Source organism: Canis aureus, chromosome X (assembly GCF_053574225.1).
Source record: "Canis aureus isolate CA01 chromosome X, VMU_Caureus_v.1.0, whole genome shotgun sequence".
Lineage (NCBI taxonomy): Eukaryota > Metazoa > Chordata > Mammalia > Carnivora > Canidae > Canis > Canis aureus.
In genome coordinates this window covers 15,010,942-15,032,293 of record NC_135649.1, presented here as the reverse complement: position 1 = coordinate 15,032,293, position 21,352 = coordinate 15,010,942, and the positions used below count along the sequence as shown (strand labels likewise).

At 42.8% G+C, this 21,352-nt stretch overlaps 1 protein-coding gene across 4 annotated transcripts in view; it reads right to left on the bottom strand.

Moving 5' to 3' along the window:
• FGF13 (fibroblast growth factor 13) overlaps positions 1-21,352 on the bottom strand; it is a 502,053-nt gene that overhangs the window by 1,741 nt on the left and 478,960 nt on the right. For all 4 annotated transcript variants that reach the window (XM_077890187.1, XM_077890186.1, XM_077890189.1 and 1 more), the window contains one exon: positions 1,194-1,392. In XM_077890187.1, coding sequence (XP_077746313.1) covers positions 1,194-1,392 — 199 coding nt within the window. The remainder of the gene's footprint in view (positions 1-1,193; positions 1,393-21,352) is intronic.

Below are 21,352 nucleotides of genomic sequence, written 5' to 3'. Positions count from 1 at the left end.
TTAAAACACCAATTTCTATCATACTGAAAAGGACATTCGTTCTCCAAGGATCTAAATATTAGTGCAATTCTTAATGCAGGAAGCGGTAAATCTTGTTATTGCGGTGCCGTGAGTAACAATACTAGCTTACACTTACAGGGCACCTACAGCGTACTAGACACTATCCAAAGCACTTCACATGCACTACCTCATTTGTTCCACCTGAGAAGCCTGTGACTCGAGTGCTCTATCCACACTTTACAGTTGATGAATTTGAGGCACACACACAGGTCAATAATCCACCCATGACCGCCCTGTTCGTATAGAGTGGAGTTGGGATTCGAATCCAAGCAGCCTGGCCACAGAACATTTGCTGCTCAGCAGTGCTCTGCAGATCTGATGGGGCTGTCTGTTGCCACTTTCACCTTGATCCAAACCCCAGGCCGGCAACCTCTTGGATGTCTTGCTCTGCCTTGCCCGCGTGCTCTAACCCTTCTCTACCACGTCTCAGCTACTTCCGACATCCTTATCTTCTGCATCCCACTTCCATCCCTTACCCTTTCCAGTTTGCTACTAATCTGCCAACGATGGCTGCAGACAAAGTATAATGAAAACTGTTGGGATGATATTGCTGGGCCCTTAAAGGGATTAAGTGTTAAGTGTGTGCACGTTTTAGCATCTGTGTTTCTGTCCAGGAACCATTTTGGTGTAATTTGGGGTTTTTGGCTGTCCTGAGTTAGCCATCAAGCTGCTCCCACATAAGCAAGGTGTTACTATCTATAGGTGTACTGTGGGAAAATTCAGATCAGAAGATTGGATGCTATTGTCAATGCTTCATGTTTTAAGTGTTATAAAATGTTACTGAATTTCTGTATAATTGCCTTTAACGAGGAAGAATTACGTTCTACTTAGAGAAGTGTGATGAAGGATTAAGTATGGGTATTCTATTTTTTTAAATTTTTATTTATTTATGATAGAGAGAGATAGAGGCAGAGACACAGGCAGAGGGAGAAGCAGGCTCCATGCACCGGGAGCCCGACGTGGGACTCGATCCCGGGTCTCCAGGATCGCGCCCTGGGCCAAAGGCAGGAGCTAAACCGCTGCGCCACCCAGGGATCCTTTTTTTTAAATTTTTATTTATTTATGATAGAGAGAGAGAGAGAGAGAAAGTATGGGTACTCTAAATCCATAGTTCCTAATAGTATGAGGTTTACCTTTGAGTGGTTTGGGCAGAAAGTGAGCTGCAGGCTTGTTTTTCTTCACATGGTTTCCTTTCATGATCTCCCCTTCCTTGTTCAGACCCAGATACCACCCTCGGCCGGACTGCTGCTGGCGGTATATCATCGATGAATACGTCACGTAATAATTTTCAAACACTGATTCTTTGAATTTGCACTCAGGTGTAAAATGTTCCTGCAAGAAAAGTCAATAAACCAAAGCTCAATATTTACAGCTGTGAATTTTGTGGAGAAGCCTGTGGTATTGTCCTTCAGGAGTTGAGGACATAGTTTGTACAAGCTTCTATGACCAGTGCTCTATCTTAACAGCATAAACTATTATCATTGGAAACCAAGACTATATATAACATTTCACGTGATGCTTTGGAAAAAGCCCTAAGTGCAAGTGCTACTGATCAATGACTATCTCTCTTTGTAAGAAGATAATGGAAAAATTAGAACAAGCTACATAACTGTAATATATTGGACAAATGCAAGAGCTAAAGATTGAAAAGACAAGTATAAAGCTGTCACATGGAGCTTTGTTTCCTTCAGGATTAAATATGAGAAAATAAACATTTGGTCCTTCTACTTAATTTTCATAGATTCTTCAGTTACCATACACTATAATTGTCAACGGCCTGAGGCTAAAATCTGTGTTACAATGTGACATTACTGGCTGCCTACATTTGTAGGGAGTTGCTACCAAGAAAAGCTACCCTTCACTTTTAGGGAAACCAAATTGATTTGTTTTTTAATCATTGGACCTGGACTTAAAAAAGGAAAAAATATTCTCCCCTCACCTCATCCTTGGCTTACAGTAATGTTTACAAGCAAATCAATAGAGAAGCAAGGAATTTACAGTAATTCTACAAGCAGACATGAGAGAGAAGCCCAGGGGACTTTGAACCCTGGAATGGGATTTCTGCCATGTTCTTGACCATGTTTTCTTTGGATCTGCCCATACAAATGAAGGGTTCTCAATCCAACAGACTATCTCAGGAACAAAACAAAAACAACAAACAAACTAAAAACCTTCTTTTAAGTTCTGTGGATTTTTGCATATGCAATAACCAACCATTAAAAATAGCCATTTGTAAGCCAAATGAAATGAAGAGCAGATTCTAATCCCTAAGTAACCCAAAGAGTAGCAGGGGGTCCATGTGCGGTCGAAGACAACGAGAAGAATGCTAACTGAGCTACGTGTGTCAGTGGCACTGAGGAAGCCATCTTAGGTATTGGCTAAGTTGCTGTTATCAGGAATACCTTCTGACAAAACCCTAAAAAACAACAACAACAACAACAAAAAAACCCTTGTAAAAATATCGTATGATTTCTGGACACCAGCCCTTTATGAACAATGCCTCCATGGCCCTAGCTTCCTTCATTTTCATGTTAGATCTCAGTTGAAGCAATGCATGCTATCTGCAGAACAGAATCTGAAGTGCTCTCAGAATCTGGGGTCACTTCAGGAAAGAGGGACAGATTCCTCAAATGAGGCAGCCTTGTGTTGAAAGTTAAGCCACATTTTCTTCCAGGAATCCACAGAACCAGTTTGACTCTGTTATCTCACCAATTCTCCCCATCTGGCCTCCACAGCACAGATGAGAGTCATCTTTTGGGGTTATTTCAGCCACACTTGGTAGCTCCTCCAAGGATTCACACAAATTCGACCTGCTCAAGAAGAAATGTATTTCCAAGGCAACTATCACCTGTGGGAACGAACCCACGTTTCTTCATGGGCTGTGAAAACTTCCCTTCGTAGGGGAACACGGGGAAATCCAATGAATGCCTACAAAGAAATCTGACTAAAATCTCCACGTTTCTTCTAGTGATGAAGACTGTTGCATAGAACATTGCTGAAATTCTTTAGGAATGAAATCACCCTTTGGGGGCGCTGCCTAGGTGGTTCAGTCGGTTAAGCATGTGCCTTCAGCTCAAGTCATGATCTCAGGGTCCTGGGATGGAGCCCCATACTAGACTCCCAGCTCAGCGGGGAGTCTGCTTCTCCCTCTGCCTCTCTCCCTGCTTGCACTCTCTTTCTCTCTCAAATCAATAAATAAAATCTTTAAAAAAAAAAAAGAAATCAGTATTTGGGAAATAAAAAAAATCTCATCCTTGGAAGGTGAGTTTTACTTTCATAAACCATTCAAAAATAAATATTGTCAAGAACATATATGATCGAGGTGAATGATACTGGGTAGGCGCATAAACATACTGTATCACCGACTCCCAAACGGTGGGATGGGATGACCATGTGCTGAGGTCGGTCCCCGAAAAGGGCTGCAGTTAATGTTCTGTGTGACGGCAGCATTCATGCATTCATTCATACGCAGTTTCTGACGATCCACTGGATGCTTGGGTGGCGTCACAGTTCACAGGTAAACAAGTAGCCTCAAAAAGCCTGCCATGTCTTTGCAGGAGTTGGCCAGATACCCAAATGATTTGGAACACAAGGTGTGCTGCCATTCGGTTCAGCGGGGGAGACGGACAGGGGGTGTTTTACAAGAACAGAGGAAGCCCGCTTCACTCGGACTGGGGGACAGCGGAGGGATGGGCTTCACAGGGAGGGTGTCATCCTAGGTGAGCTTTGAAGGGTGGGTAAGAATTCAGAACAGAAAAAGCAGAAGGATATTACTGGAAGCCCAGGGCTACAGTCTCTGTAACTTCCACTTCTGGGGCCCCCGTGTCTCAGTATCACCCACCACCCTATCCTGGCAGCTGCTCCCACGGAAAACTTGAGGCGACCTTGAAGTTCACCCACAATCCCTCCAGCCCACGATCTCTCCCTTTCATTTCCATTGCAAGTGTCGTAGCTTGTGCCCTCTGACCTCTCTGCTGGCCTGCGGTAATAACCGCGCTAACTGGCTTTTCCCCTTCTGCTGGCACATAAAATCCCCTTCCTTAGGCATTGTGGACAGTTCCGCCCGTTTTGCAGTACAAACCACGACTTGATGTGGCATCTAAAATTCTCCACAACTCAGCCACTACCACGACTTCAGCCTCATCCTCTGCCGCAGGCTCATGGGTGCCTCATTCCCTTTCCAGATGCCACTAATTTCCTTTGCTTAGAATGTAACACTTTTTTTTCTTTTTAAAAAATTTTAATATATCAAAAGGCCTGCTTTAGTGACATGCTAGTCCCATCAGAAAATAATCCCAATAACCCCTTGTCAGTAACATGCAAGTTGACCAGCCAACTCTTTATTTCTAAACCTCTGTGTGTACTTGTGTGTCTTTTAAACCAAAGCCACGGGGCTCAGGTGACTCCTCCTTCTACACCGTGCTTTCCACCTGTCAACCGACCGGTGTCTACCCCCGCCTGCAGAAGGGTGGGCAGGGCACATGGGAGCCCTATAGTGGCAGTGAGGGAATACCAAGTCTCCGTCCGCTCAGTAGGAGATCCTTATTTCCAGACTATTCACCTCAAATCTGGCTCCCCGAGAATGTCACACTTCTGTCTCTCCGCCCGCCGGTTGTCCTCTCACCTCTCATGGCCTGGCTCAGATAGAGGCTCTCTTTCAGTCAGAACTGCATGACACTGGTCTCTGTGCTTCCTTAAACCCTACCTACATCTCTAGCTGGTCCCGTGACTCAGGCGTATGCGTGACAGGCTCCAGATGGCAGGGAACATTTTCTGGACCCACCTTCCACTCTCACCGATGACTGGTCATATTGCCTAGCACGCAGCAGACCACCTGACCATTGTCTATAGGATTTGGCTTGCAGAGAGTCAGATTTCAGCATGAGAAATTCCAGGATTCGAAAGTCTCAACCAGTAAAAAGTCTGCAGGGAACTTCCTTAATACCATATGGGATCGGCTGTCTGCAGAAGGAGGCTGTCATTGCACGGACAGATCCTGCATGCGCGATTTAGTATCTGTTAAGAATAACAGATACTACAGAGATACTGGCACAACATTAGGAGGAGAAACTTGGCGATTGTTACAACTATTGAAAAATGGCAAGGAAGGACTCAATGAACTGAATGCTCTGTCACATCCTGGCAATTTCTTAGTCATCACCACTAAATTTGGACTCAGAAACTCAGTAGAGAGGAAAATGAGGCCAAAAAAAGAATGTTGAAGTAACCAAAGGAGTGCTCTGTTCTCTGTGTGTGACAGTGTCATTTTATCCAGTGTTGGAATGAGTAGGCAGGGGAGGCTTCATTTTTACCCAGTGTGGAAAAATGTGAACATCCCACCCAACACAGGAAGGACTAGCAAAGGGAAGAGGGGTATGGTTGTCTCTCTGGGCCTCAGCACTGATTCACATAAATAACAGATAGTGGGCTTGACCCTATCAGGGAAGCCCCATCTGGAGGATGCCCAGGTAGACATATGGCAAGCAGTCGGCTCCTTTGATTGTTGGGAAGAGGATTACTCGTGCTCTTGAAAAAGGTTCCATCATGGCCTTGACACACCGTAGACCCAAAAGAGTGACAGCATCACTCTTCAGTATTCCATATGCATGAGATAAATATCTGCTATCACGATGAATGAATGAACGGTGGCAAAAGATGCCATGCATTCCTTGGGCAACCACTGAGAAGTGACTTGGCATGAGTACATAAGAAAAGGTGCTTTATACCTTACAACTTTTTATGCATGGATTTCTCCTAAAAGTTGTTTCTCTCGCATACCTGTATTTTTTTTCCAGAGGAATAATGTCTTTTTAGCTCATGAAGTAATCAACCTGTCGTTAAATTGCCTCTGATTCATCATCTCTCTTCTTCTTGAAGTTCAAGGTTAGTGCTTTCTTGGTGAGTATTGAACCTTTTTATCTGAGGAATCCGTACCAGTTAGTTACAATGATTATATGTTGTATAAGGAAGAAGAATCCATGCAAAGTGAGCAGATCCAGGAGCAAAATCCAGCATTTCTTTTTTACTAATTTATTCACTCTTAAGGGGGAAATAGATTTTTGGAGTTTGGAATATCATTGACAGGGATAAAACATCTGAAACCATCCGTATCACATTCACAGAATGGACTGAAGAATATTTACAGCCACAAACGGTCATGGTCAGCTGCCCTAATCAGGGCTCATGACCTCTACACAGACTGAGAGGCAATGATGAAAGCATTCATATAATCGGTAACGTCGGTTATGTGCAAACAACTCCCAGACCCAATGGTGGCCAGAAAGAATCTTTGCCCCAGGAACAAAAGGCTTTGGACCTGTGTCAATTGCTTTTGTCTATTAGGGTCAGAAGGAGCAACAGGGCCCTGGGTTGCCCCTGGCACAGAAAGCAAAGGATGGAGAGGGTGCAGTACGTCTCTGGCCTCCTGGAGCGGGAACCAGGTTGGGAGCAGCATGGGCTGTGATGGTGCTTCGGCTGGGGGGAGCCAAGCAGGGGCCGTGTCACTCAGCAGGTGCTGTGTGTACCTGCACCCTGGGTCACCAGAACCAAAAGGGTGAGAGTGAAATGTCTCTATCCGTCATTTCCATCATCTCAGTGCCCTACACACCGCTGCAAAAGCAAGATACACATGCCATGACAAAATGCCTTTCTGATTAATGTGGCAGGCATGGGCCTCAGTAGCAGATTTTTCATACGTTTTCCCCCTTGCTGTTGTGTTTTCAGTTCTGGTACCACTGATCAGGTGGCAGTGCTTCATTTGAGTTGATATGTCAGTAGGATGGGAAGCTTTGAAGATTGCCATGTATACTGTAAATGTTTCCTTTTAATGCACTTCTCTTGAAATAGGTATTTTAATTAAAAAAATTTTGATGATTTTATTTATTTATGAGAGACACACAGAGAGAGGCAGAGACACAGGCAGAGGGAGAAGCAGGCTCCCCGTGGGGAGCTTGATGCAAGATTCGATCCCAGGACCCCAGGATTATGACCTGAGCCAAAGGCAGATGCTCAACCACTGAGATACTCAGGTGCCCCAAAAGATATATTTTTCAAATGGGCTGCACTGATTCCCTTGGGTCTCAAGAGAGTAATAGAGTCTACTGAGGATGTCCATATGTAAGATGGCAACACTAAGCCTTGGGCCAGTGAACACAGCTTGTGACAGCAGTAGTGTCACACGTCCAGCGTAGCCTTTCACATACACACATGCTGAGTGCACACATCCTGCTCTAGATGAGTATTTCTCAATACATTCTGTCTTGTTCACACATAACGCTTTCTACATCAGGTACCACAGAACACGGAGATGAACACAGTCTATAGATATGTGAGTGAGCTTTCAGAGAAACTTAAAAAAAAAAACAAACGTAGTAAAACACAGTATCTTCCTTTCATCAGGTTCTATAAACATACTGTAACTACTCATCTTTCCCTTTAATCTTCTCATTTGGTCCTGTCTTCCGGCCACATTTTCAGTAGCCTGACAATCCAATTATTTTAACAATTACTGACAAAAGCAAGGGTCACTCTTCTAATTCTGAGCCATGGTCGGATGACAATTTTCCAGATTTAAAGTTTGCAGGTTACTTAAGCATGTCTGTCTCATGTGCATCAATTAGTCCCCAGACTCATGAAAATACTATGCAAATTAAAATTAGATTTTCAACTCTGTCAAAAAATTTAAAAAATAGATTCTTAAAACATAAATCAGACCCATGGGGGGGGAACACTGTAACTACCTATATTCTCTAATATAGGTCTCCCCTCAATCAGTAATTTCAAACTCCAGGATTAATTATTATATTCAAGACTTTGATGTTCTCTCCCAGGGTATATGTGATGTGAATGAACTTCATTATTATTAAGATCAAAGAATGGGAAGGGAGAGGCTGGGGGGGGGAGGGGAAGGAATCGATACTCACCCAGTGCAACACGGGTAAGCAAAATTATTAATTCATGATCAACAGTCAATGGTTTGTTCATTCAAATATCCTGTGGACTGTGAGATACTTGAGGGCAGCTCCTAGCATCAGGCCTGGCTTAGAGTCCATGATTAGTACACATAGGATGAAATAAATAAATGAAAGAGCAGAATAACATATGAAGGGAGCTTGGAAGCTCCCGTGTACAGGTCCAACCAGGGGTGAAGTGTGCAATACTCTGCATAGACGACTGCAGAGGGAGGAGAGGAAGAGGGAGGACGGGCCGTGAGGGAAGGAAGGAGAGAGGGAAGGAGGGACAGAATGCAAAATGGTAAGAGGGAATAATAAAGACAAAACACTGTGTAAGCTGTAAGAATAGATTTCCTTGTTAATAACCAAGATAGGGGCATTAAAACTTATCCTCTTGGTCTCTGGGTCTGCAAATAGCCAAACATTTCAATTACTTTCTATTAGCCTGAGTTTTGTTACAATGGGAGGTGGGTAACCCTGCCAGTCTTGCTGACCTTACTGGATTGTTGTACAAGGATCCGATGAGACGAGGCGTGTGAAAACAGCTCCATAAACATGAAATGTGGGATGACTTCTCAAAATATATGCCCAGAAAACCAGGGCAAAAGAAATACATTCTTGTTTCTTTCCAAGGTTCTTCTTCACTCCGGAAATCCATTTATAAAGGGTCTGCTTATACATGTTTTATTAACATGGGAGAAGATAAATTCTGCCCCCAAATTAGGACTGTACATGAATTACACTTTGTGTTTAGTGCTCTCCTCCAAGCCTGCTTCCCAGAAAACCGTTTTGCCTTTCATTTTTCATTTCTGTCTGCAGCGGGCTGCAAAGGCTGCACTGCTTCCAGCCACAGCAGTAAAAAAAATGAGGTGCTTACAAATGGGCTTCATGAAATACCATGCAACAAAATGACTTCAAAGTACACATGCTATTTAGCAACTGTTTGTAAAGAAATGCAAATTATAATTAAGAAAATGGATATGGGATGATTTTTCCTCATATGGTACAGTGAAATTTCTTGATACCATTTACATATTCCAGGATATTTCATAAGATATTTTGATTTATCGTATGTTGACCCCACAAAATATGCCGGCACAGTATTGCTTTTTCTAAATTCTTCGCAAACCAAAATAACAACAACAACAACAACAAAAGTATTAAGGACCTTATCAATCAGTGGCCTGTTTAAAACAATCAGGGCACAGATCTGACCACATTTTACGCCTGGGGTTCATTTAGTCCTTTGTATTGGCCTGTTTTGGATTTTCATGTATTTTTGTAAAGCAGTCTCATGCAGTGGATTACTCGGGCTGCCAAATTTTACTAAGCGATTTGTTTTATTTTTACATACACTTAAATAAGCTAGAAAAAAGCAGGAGGCAAAACAAAAACAATGCATGCCATACAAAGCCTAAGAGGGGTTGTTTTTGTCAAAATAGAAAAATTCTGTGATCCCAAGGCCTCACGCAGCTCCAAACCTGGTCAGCAAATAGGTTTTGGAATGGAAGTAATTTGCTAGGATTTGTAAGGAAGATGGATGGGCCACATGTCTCCAAGGCTATGTAATTGGTTCAAGACAGTATTGGTGTGACCCACCCCTTGCGGAAGAATACAGCTTGTTTAGGCAATGCAATTAGGTAGCAGAAGACATCATGTTCTGGAAGACACATTGCAGAGAGACTGTGTGACCAGCACATTAATTTTCAAATTTTACCAGATTAAAATCTTGAATCACTGTATAATGAAAGACTGCAGCGAAGTATTTTTTTCCCAAGGGAAGAATACTTCTCTTAGCTGAATAACTCCCTAAAACTTTTTTTTTTTTGTCTGTGATGTGCATTACCTCTGGATGTTGGTTTTTCCTACAGAATGGCTGACCTATGTGTTTTGAGAGGGGAATCAAATATCAGATATGCTTTCTAAAAATAAACTTCCTTGTCTTCTGGCTGCTTACCAGAATTAATTTGTGCCCATTGGGCAAATATTCTCTGTTACTATGGTGTTCTCTCATTTGTGGCAGTACTCTTCAGTGTAATAACTTCAGGGTGGGATCTAAATCTATCTCCAAGAGAATGACCTGGGAAGTATTTGTAGTCAGCAAGAGAATAAGCTTAGTAGGTTGTATCTTTTTAAGTGGCTGTTGCAAGTTCCTTGTGTGCAAATTCAAATCCTGGGAACTCTGAAAACTTTTCCCAGAGATCCAATGAACTGTCATGCAAAGGAGAAAGGTTCTTCCCTCATAGATCAAATAAAAAACTCTAGCAAGGTAGGTGGCCTATTAAAAATGAAGTCATACCAAGATGGGTGCACAGGATGTTCTAGTACTTCAGGTAGCTTTGAGGATCGTCATTTTGATTTGTATTGGACAGTGGTTGTGTTAAATTTGATAGGGTCTGCATCTGCAGAAGAGACACTTAGAATAACCAGGAATCTACTTCTTCAAAGACTTTCAAAGAAGACTTATCTTTTCTCTTGCACAAGTAGGAGAGCAATGCTGGACCATACTGCCTGCTCAAATGGAAGTCACTAACGTGTCACTAACACCTTCCACCTCAGGGATCCCTGGGTGGCGCAGCGGTTTGGCGCCTGCCTTTGGCCCAGGGCGCGATCCTGGAGACCCGGGATCGAATCCCACATCGGGCTCCCGGTGCATGGAACCTGCTTCTCCCTCTGCCTGTGTCTCTGCCTCTCTCTCTCTCTCTGACTATCATAAATAAATAAAAATTAAAAAAAAAAAAAAAAAAAAAAAAAAAAAAAAACACCTTCCACCTCAAACCATAAAACCTGGAATTGCAGGACAAGGTGCAAAGGCCTAGTCAAGGATGAGAATAAATCAAGGATGAGAAAGGAGTTACAGAGGGCTACTGGACCACCACCACATCGTATGACACCTGCAAACTGCTTCCAGGGATAGGAAGCTGTAAGGACAGTCATCTTTCCATGAAGGCAGTACATTTCTAACTCATTTGCCCCTTGAAAAGAGCTAACATGAGGATGCTACTGACAGTCACTGACAAGTCTGAGTTAATTAATTCAGCTCATTAATTCAAGACACAAATGGAAGGATTTATTCCAAACTACTATTTTCCATGCACCTACTGTGTGCCAAGCACCATGGGAGGTTCCTGTATATATATAATAATCTGATTTCATCCTGATGGCAGCTCTCTGTGATAAATACATCCCTCTGGCCTGAGAGAAGAGACTTCCACTTCACAAGAGACAAAACCACAACAGGAAAGAAGCCCTTAACCAGTCCTTTATAAATTTGGCTGCAAGTGTGCCTTGCTAGTCACTGTACAGACGGACAAGCTGTGATGTCAATTCTCCTCTAAACGACCGTTCTAATGTCTGCTGAATATCCAGCTCTTCCTCCTACTGGCGTGCCCTGCCTCTCTGAACCCTAAGCTCTGCTCAAACCCACCTCTTCCACTTTCCAGCTTTCTGAATTTGGGCAATTCACCTGTGCTCTGCTGCAGCACCTGTGAGAGGAGACTGGAATCCTGTGCCTCACGGCAGGGACTGCAGAGGCCATGGAAGGCAGCGAGCATACGTGTATATGATCACTGGCCATGGGGTCCCTTTCCTCACCTTCATTTTCAGATCATGTGATATGTAAGAAGATGCGGCATCCTCCCCACACCAACTTGAAACTGGTATGAAAACGCAGTTGGGGGAGCCTGGCTGGGTCAGCTGGTTGAGTGTCTGACTCTTGGTTTCAGCTCTGGTCATGATCGCAGGGTTGTGGGATCGAGCCCCGTGTCAGACTCCATGCTCAGCAGGAGTCTGCCTGAGATTCTCTCTCCCTCCCTCTGTCCCTTCTCTTCCCTATACTCTCTTTCTCTCTCTCAAATAAATAAATAAAAATCTTAAAAAAAAGAAAACTAGCAGTTGTCAATGAAAACAAATGAGCAAAGAGGCACCTTTCCACTTTTGGGAGGGGTTCAAGTTACACATTAAGTGTATGCTTTCAGTAGCGATTCCTTTTCAAGGCTAATAATACATAAGCTTTGAATTTGGGGCTTAAAATATCCCAAGATTCTAAAATTTGCATTACTATAATGTGTATAAGTGGAACCCACATGATATTAAAGAGATTGGTGAAATAATCCAGTATTAATGGGCCAAATGACATTTGCATGTCTCATTTTAATTACTATGCCACTAGAAAGTACAACATTATTATCTCATTTCTTTTGTTCTAAACTACTGTTTTGCTGGTTCTACTTTCATAATGTAGGTTACTAATAACAACAATAATGAAAAATCTAATAGCACCTTGTGTTGAAGCAGTGCCTACTTTTAAAGTTTTTTTTTTTTACAACTGCTTGCACAGTTATGGCATGCAAGTGACAGATAAGGGACAGTTGAATAGTGATGATGATAACAAAGGTAATAATTATAATGGATTTTGGTAGGCTTATTTCTTCTCTCTAGAGAACTCTTTTTACTTTTGAAAAAAATGGAACCAGAGATGCTAATCAACCGGAACCTGGTTTTCACACTTTGTTCTAGAGAATAACTCCAGAGCAGGGAAGCAGCTTCTTCTAGAGGAAGCCGGAATGTGTTTCAGATAGCTAGTGTTGACACGTGAGAGGTCCTTATAAAGGCAACCCAAGCTCTCTCTGGGACATTTCCAGGGCTGCCAAACCCTTAGGACCCTGCAGCCCTAACTGGTTCTGTGAAGGAAGAGCTTTACCACAGAGCTCAGGCTAAGCCCATCGGCCTGTCTCAGCCCACTTCTTTCCCACCTTGCCAGAGAGCTTTCCGTGAGTGTGTTGATTTGATGTTCTCCTACATTATGCCACGAAAAGCTTTCTTTTACTGCAAAATGTTCATGAGTGAATTTCAGCAAATTTAGTTTTTTTTTTCTTTCCAGTGACCTTTCTACCTTAGGGGGTTTTAGGGGACGACCCTAGAGCACATTTACTGAAACTAGGCTTCTGCCTCTTTAGGTGTAGATGTGGGTAACGGGAAGGAGACATAGAGATCCATCTGATAAGGTATGTGTGTGTTGGAGAGAGACAGAGACAGAGAGATGAGGTGGGGGACAGCGAAAGACAATAAAAAGTGAAAACAGAGAAAGTCAGCGTGATGATTTGTTTCCCCTAATTCTATAATCCTGTGACCGTTGAGAAATGCTTGCCCTCCATGCACTCCCCATTGAGGTTTAAGGTGGAAAAGTGAATTGTTTTTCCTCTGTGGAAACAAATCTGTTTCCTGTCCAAACTCCCAGTTGTGCTCTGAGCTCAGGGTAAAATCTGAAAGGCCACCCAGGGCTGGTTATGTTCTCCCATGAAGTGAGCCTCTCTAGAGGAGCCAGACAGAAGAGTATGCCTATTTCTTCCTGAGGATTTTCCGATGTGCAATACACACCCAACTCTGGAAAAACAATGACAACAAAGAGCTCCAGGTCTCTTGAGAAACTCAGGATTATGGCAGAGAAGTCCTGGGCAAATTCATTAAAATAAGACACTTTGAATGGATGCTGCTATCATAGAGTGGATTGGATTTTCGTAAGAGAAATGTAATGCTTAGATGTGTAGCTATGTCACAGTAAACACGACAACAGTTCCCCATTTATGACCAAAGTGCCGTCACCAGTGATGCCATGCATTCTCACCATCATCTTACATTATGGTTGTGTAGAAACCACCACAGTGAAGCCTGAATTCTAAAAATATGCTTTTCAGGAGAGTTTAGACCAAGTATCCAGCTATGATTCACAAAAAAGCTTTCAGTAGCTTAGCTTAAATTCAATTTGGTTTGTTCTGTCTATCCTGAGATACTGTACCATTTTTATATTAATTTTTCAAAGGGATTTTGAGGACATTAAATTTTGAAATAGGCAAATTACGCTTCTTTATCAAAATATGTAATTTAAATTTTCAAATATTCGTTACCTAAGTGTTACTGTAGTCGAAAACACAATGCAAGAAAATAATATAAACGATGAGAATCTGTAAAAATGATTAATACTTCATAAGCTCTGCACAACCACGACCTATTTGGAATAATTTTTGGCTTTCACTTTCAACTGTGTAGACTGTTAAAGCATTTGCATGAGAATGCAAAATGCATAAATTATCCTTGCAAGGAACACTTAAAACTTAAGGTAATTATATAGCATAGAAGTGGTCTCAAAGAACTCAAACAAAATAACAAATAAATCTATAGTCACCCGTGAAAACGAGTATTATTCTGTGCTTCCGGTGATCTCGATCACGAAAATCCCTCTCTTTACAATTACATTCACATTTTCAATTCTTACTTTGTTCTTTTACCATCAAGCTCTTACAGCTGGCCCTGAAAATTTGCATGCTGTAAAAGCTGAACCAGACAGCTAGTAGAGATGAATTCTGCAGTCATATTCATGCCGTGAACAGAACCATGACACTCCCTTAATATATCTTATCATTGCACTTTTATACTAAACATGCATCCAAATCACATCCTATTTTTTACAGTCCTCAAGGTCTTTCACAATCTCGCACATGTTCCCCTACAACTCTAGCAATAGCATTCCTCCACTTAAGCCAGATTGGAGAAATGAGGCCAGGACCAAAAGTAGCAGTGATCTGTCCTGTGAATGGGAAAGTCTCTCCTCCAAACCAATTCCTGTGCTTCGGAGGCTGGGACGGTCACCGTGATTAAGAGAGAAGTGCTGGGTCACAGGGCAAACGTAACTCATCCCCGCCTGAGCTTCTTCCTTATGTTCTGCAGTACTAGGACGTTTTACATTCAAAAAATGAAACAAAAGAAAACAAAAACGAGTTGCACTTCTTGAGCCTCCGAGCTGCCTCCTGTCATGGTTCCACACGCCAAGCAAGCAATTCTTTGGGGGGCGGGGGGTGCTTGCTAATAATCAGCATCTCTTTTTTTCCGCAGCACGCAGAGGAAAAAGGGCCGAATGTCAGCATGTCAGAAACGTCCAGGCTCAGCACTGGCTAGAAAGCAAAAGCACTTTGTAACTGATTATTTCTGAAGAGTCTTCCCAGCATCAAGAGAGGGGGTAATGAAATTACATCTGTACAGAAGAAAGCTCAATTATTTATCTCGTGCTAATTTGTACCAGGTGGCTGGTGATGAAAAACCATACTGGCAAATATGCGCTTCGTATTATTTAAAAGATAATCGAGAGTGCTAGAACTATAAATGCTCACAATAGATTTGCGGTTGGTCTTACGGCTCCTGGAGACTCCATACAGAGGTTCTTCCTAATGCACGTGACTGGTCGATGAGAGACTGTCTCACCAAGGCATCACGTACCCATGAATCACATTAGCACTGGGGCTGCTTCTCTTTTTTTAACCTCTCAGATGGAACAAACTAGGGATATCACCACGTGACGGTGCCTGCTCTATTCCTCAGCATTAGGAGGGTGCAAACGACGCTCCTTCCCCAAGAGAAAGAGGAGGATGTGGCCCTTCGGGGAGATCACAGTCCCCAGAATTAAACTTCCTCACTTAGCTTCAGGCAAAACTGGTTAAATGTGGGACTTCCAACTGAAATAGTTGACGGAGAGGTGACGGCTGTCAGGAAGACAGGGCGTACCAGATGCACAGCCTTTTCCTTTTCTACCCAAGTTATTTCTCCAGGGAGCGGGTGGTGTGGGTTCGACATCCACTTCTTCCCTCCCCCTCCCTGCCACGGATCCGTTTTCTTTCTGCTCTGAAATCCACCGCTGGAGAGAGGAGACGCGGACTTGTTCTCTGGTTGACTCTCACACACCAAGTGTTCAGGGTTGGTGACCAGACGTTCAATCACACGTGCTGGCTTCTATCAAACAAGGCATTTTCGGAGGCCCCTTCTACCCTGTTCTCTAGGTAAAGCAGGTAAAAGTTCCGGCCCCAGGAAGGAGTCGGGTTTGTGTACAGAATCACAGTGGCGTGATCTGCCTAGTGAGTCACAGCTTCTCGGAACAACATCTTTATATAACGGTTATTGTTTTGCCGAATGTGCAGTACCAATCTCTGGCTGACTTGCGAAGACTGGTTATTTTAGATACCATTTTATGGGGATTATACTCATTTAAGTCAACAAAAACTTCTTGAGGGCCCTATCAGGTACTTTGTCTTTCCTACACCAGATGCTGACGCTTATGATGCTTTGCACTTGGGGAATAGCAGTCGCCTTCCCCAGATGGTTGTCCAACGAAGGTTCCCCAAGCTGCCGCCAGAACTCAAGCAGTGCCCCAAGCTATGTTCTCAGAGTCAGAGAGGATGGACCCAAACTGACTTCTAGAGTCTACAGTGGGCCCAGCCAGATAGAGATCCACGATGGGTAACCAGCATCCTGACTGAGCATTTCTTTCATTCAAAAACGATTCATAAAAAAAAAAAAAGATTCATTTGGTAATTTCAGCTCTTATAGTTAAGTGTTATAGTGTCATCAGCAGTGGCAGCTAAGCATTCACCACTCTGGAAAAAGTATGGCTGTCCTAGGTCAAGAGGTAGGTTAGAACGGCAATAGCTTATGTTGAAACCTAACTGATCCTTCATGATCACAAGGGAGTGACCAAAGTTGCCATTATGATGGTACTTGAAAGAACATAAAACTCATCTATTCTCTGACTAGTCAAACATGAGTCAGTGTAATCGTAGGGAACTACAAGTGATACTGTGCAGTATATGCCCGAGGAAGAGTTAACAAGGTTCCATTTTTTAACCACCCTCCTGCATGGTGAGATTACTAGTATGCCAACCACCAGAAACAGTATGCTTTAAACACCTTGGCACCACTGAAGTTATACTTCTTGCGATTCTGATCTAGTGAGAGAATGTTTACAGAAGCTGGATATTTGCTGAAAATCATAGGGGAAAGGAATGAACAGGGAGGCTCGAAGCTAAATGACTAGAATAAAGGACAGCATAAATATGTTGAGCAAACACTAACACAGTTTCAAACCTCATAGCTTTGGTGGTGGCTCCATAGGCCATGCCCAGTTGTCAGGGACTTTCCAAATTTTCTAGCATTAGTAAAGGAACAGGAGAAGGCAGATTAAATAGGTGTGAAGCCATTAGAGCTGCAGTGCTGTATTTGCGCAAACACATCAAATTACATATGCAACTCCAACAGGAAAGCAAAGAGATGAGTATGCAAGCAGCAACCACTGGAGGACAGACGTACATGCAAAGCCGGTGTGGGAACTGCTGCAGATCACAGATCTGTCTTCTTCGCAGCATTGACTCTCTGTCCTAAATAGTGTCAATGTTTATCCACAGTTGCTTACTGTATTTTCAGTAAGCAATAATAGGTTCAATTTTCCCTGAGCCTGAGTCACAGCCTGGTAGTAAATTAGGTGCTTAGGAAGGTGCGCTACTTCCTTGAGGCCACTGAGCCATCATTTAAGGCATAATATGCTTGCTTTGGTTTATGAAGATGCTACTGACTCACTTCAGTGGGAGTCGTTTTTCCTGCATTGCTGACGGCTGAGTTAAATGAATGCACTAGTTTTTCTCCTCCTTGCAGTGGGGATGGGATGACTGAACTAATTATACATTCTTGCCAATTCCGTGGTGACCCACAGAGCGAATGCCCACAACGCGGGGTTAAAGTTTGAGGTTGGATCTGCGGCTGTGGAACAAAGCACAGCCAGTGAGGGCTGGAGGAGATCGTGGATAAAAGCCATACTCCTAGTGAAACCTTCATTTAAGACATAAGGCAAATCATGCCGCGCCTCCACGCGGCACCTTCCAGTGGCTTCCCGTCTCCCTTGCAGCCAGAGCCAAAGTTCGAACCTTGGACGGTAAGACCACACTCTCTCAGATCCTGGCTACTTCTGGGTTCTCATCTGTCACTTGCTCTCTTGCATTTTACGCCAGTCACACTGGCTTCCCAGATTGTCCCTTGAATATGCCATCCATCTTCTCACCTCGGGGACTTTGAATTCGATGGCACTTCTGTCAGGAATGTTTTCCTTTCAGATATCCACCTGAACCCTTCCCTCTTGTCTATCAGATGCCACCTCCACAGAGCGCCTTTCCCTGACCACCGATGCGGAAGCTGTCCTTATATCTCAGCTTGCTCTATCCCCTAATCCAGCTTGTTTATTCACCAAAGCAAACTATGTATTAATTTATTTATCTACCATCTGTCAACCTACTCTAGAACATAAGCTCCACAAGGGCAGGGATTATGTTTTTTGTACACGGCTCTATTCCAGTGTGCGGAACAGTGCCTTGATCTGCTGAACGAATAGACGGATGAATGTCACTGGCCTGATGGATTAAATGGACAAATTATTCCAGATTAATAAGGCCTTTGCATAAGCATTGAAGATATAGATCTGTCAAAAAATAGTATTTAGGCTCCACTTGCTATTGGGGCTTTTATTTTCACTGTGGTTATGATCTGCATTATAATTATAAACTAGCATCTCTGCCCAAAGAAACAAAATAAACCTTTGCTAAAATTCTTTTGAGCTATACATGAAAGGTTACTCATAAAAAAGGGTAGGTCAAGATGAAAGGAAATAGCTAAAAAGAATACCTTTGAATAGCTAAAAAGAATTACCTGCCAACAGGTAATTAATCATTGAAAGCAGCGAATCCTTGGGCAGCCCAGGTGGCTCGGCGGTTTAGTGCCGCCTTCAGCCCGGGGCTTGATCCTGGAGACCCAGGATCGAGTCCCACATCGGGCTCCCTGCATGGAGCCTGATTCTCCTTCTGCCTGTGCCTGTGCCTCTGTGTCTCTCATGAATAAATAAATAAAATCTTTTTTTAAAAAAGCAGCAAATAATGGCTAGTAAATGGCTAGTAAATTTCACGGGTTTATCTTGGTAAAATATATGAAAGTGCAATCTTCTCCTCAGCATAGGAGAAATGTCAGTTCGTTGTACTGAACAACAGAAGAAATGAAAAATACATTGTTTCCAAAGAGGACACTATTATTTTTGATGATTTAATTAAAACATATTAAAGAAAGATTAAAACACTAAAATATCAAGAGGAGTTTAGCCAGGGACCTAGTGTTTAACTCCAATGTATTTTTCATAAGGGCTTACAAACCAATGTGGTCTGTGCCTAGATGGGCTCTGTGCAGAACTCAGCTATCGCCAGCTATGTACATACCTCTGCCTGTAATGGTTTTCAAGAGTGTAAAAATAAGTCATAATAGCATTTGCCCTGGACCACATTTTGTCTTCAATTCATGAAAACAAAAATAAAGACTTTTTTTTTTAAGAAAGAGATATGTTAAAGAAATAAATGCCACAACTTGCTTATTAAGTACAATGGGATAGAAAAAACTCACTTTGGTGCTACACTTCAGATATTCTTTAGAGAAAGGAATAATTTGAAAGGAACCATAGTGAAGGAAACAGAGAAAAGAATGGTTTAAATTATAAATCACATTTGACATCAATTTACTTGATTTTGTCAGCAGCAATAAATGCAAAGTGTACCACTATTCCACTCACCAGATGACCACAGCCAGCTGCGGAAAGTGGATAGGTAGGTACACCAGGAGTTCACTGCAATGCTAATGAGTAGACCCATAAGTAATGGTATCTAACCAGATGCCTGGGATGGGCTAGCCAGGAGCAGAGGCTCAGGGCCCTGATCTCCGTATAGAGGTTTGGCTGTATTCCCTGCAAGACAGTCTCTTTTGGATATAAACTAATGAACTAGATCCTGATCCCTTATGTGACAGAGTGAGGCAACAAGTATATTAAGTCTCTAGTTGTTCTTTTCATGGAAACTGGTTTTTAAGATCTGTTCACATTGGGACGCCTGGGTGGCTTAGTGGTTGAGCGTCTACCTTCGGCTCAGGGCGTGATCCTGGGGTCCCAGGATCGAGTCCTGCATTAGGCTCCCTGCAGGGAACCTGCTTCTCCCTCCGCCTATGTCTCTGCCTTTGTGCATCTCTCATGAATAAATAAAACCTTTTTAAAAAAATCTGTGCATGTCAATCAAACGTCTTTGTTGTTGATTTCAGCACACAGGTGAAGGAAAAAGTAGATAAACGATCCTAACTATGGCCAGTAGCAAATGGCTGCCCAGAACTGCAGCACTGTACATTCTTTTCTTCTTCATTTTATGTTCCATATTAAGGCAACTTTGTATACGGATTGAAAGAACAGGCTTTCAGGTCAGAAATGATTAGAACTCAGAGCAATGATTAGAACTCAGGTCTAGCTGGGTAATGTCGGGCACAGACTGGAACTTCCAACCTTAGTTTTCTCATCTTTAAAATGAGAAAAATATTAGTACTTTCTTCATAGGGTTGTCAGGAGGATTGATAAATAGGTGAAGACAACATGTAAAGGGCTGCCTCGCCCCTAATCAGGTATAGAATTTTCTAAGCAGATGTCTTCAACTCAGGACCCAATGGCAGTATTGCAGGACATTTGGATTTATATAAAGCACAATTACTTTGCACCTGAGTAAAAGAGCAGCACAGTGACCGCTGCTAACAGAGCCACATCACTTGCATGTAGAAACCACAGCAGGATGCCAATCAATTCGTGCCTGCAGTCACTAGCAAATCTGCTTCAGGGTGGATGATCCAGGCACTTGGTTCCTAAAATGGGGTGGTGGCAAGTGAATTCATTTTTGGAGTCAATTCTGTTTTTCCCTCTGTCCTTAATCAATCACCCTTAGAGCACAGGTTAGGATCCCTCACCTTCCAGAATTTAAAGAATAGTTTGTAAACATCTGGCTAAGAAATCCCTGGGGGATTTCTCTGGGGATGCTCTTCCCCTCCTCTGCTCTTTCTCAGCTTTTGAGGAGTGAAGCCGCCTTTCCTGTTGCCAGGCAATGAATCGCAAGAGCTTAACTTTGGATAGTGACTACTAAAAATGTGTCTCATTCTAGTGCACCTCCTTGTCTGCATCCTCGTTCCTAGGCCTTTCTTGTTCTTTGTTCATATGCACGTCTATGAACGCTCTTAGAATATTGCTCTTCAACAGTCCTGTTCATGGAAGTGGTCAGATACTGGTACAAAGGGGACCCTGGGTAGACATCTGGTTGTAATCAGCAGTTCAAAGTGTGTTTCCCCCGTTTGATTATAAGTTCAGAGAGGGCAGGGGCTGTGTTTGCCAAGTATCAGGCAATCAGAGGATTACTGATTGCTTGGATGGAAGGATGAAAACACACATACATACATATATTGGGAAGCTATTAAGAAAGGAGCAGAAATAGTACAGATGAAAAAGGAGCAAAAAACATTTATTCAGGATCTTACCACCTTGTTAAAGAAAAACAGGAGAAGCTGAGATTACGTGTATAATTTGGTGAGAGTAGGGAAAGTGCCTATGCCTTTTTAGGGGCTGCTACCCCGAGCAGATTTTAGCCAGGGAGTCGTGATACTGCATAATGATGGTGAAAGGATAATTA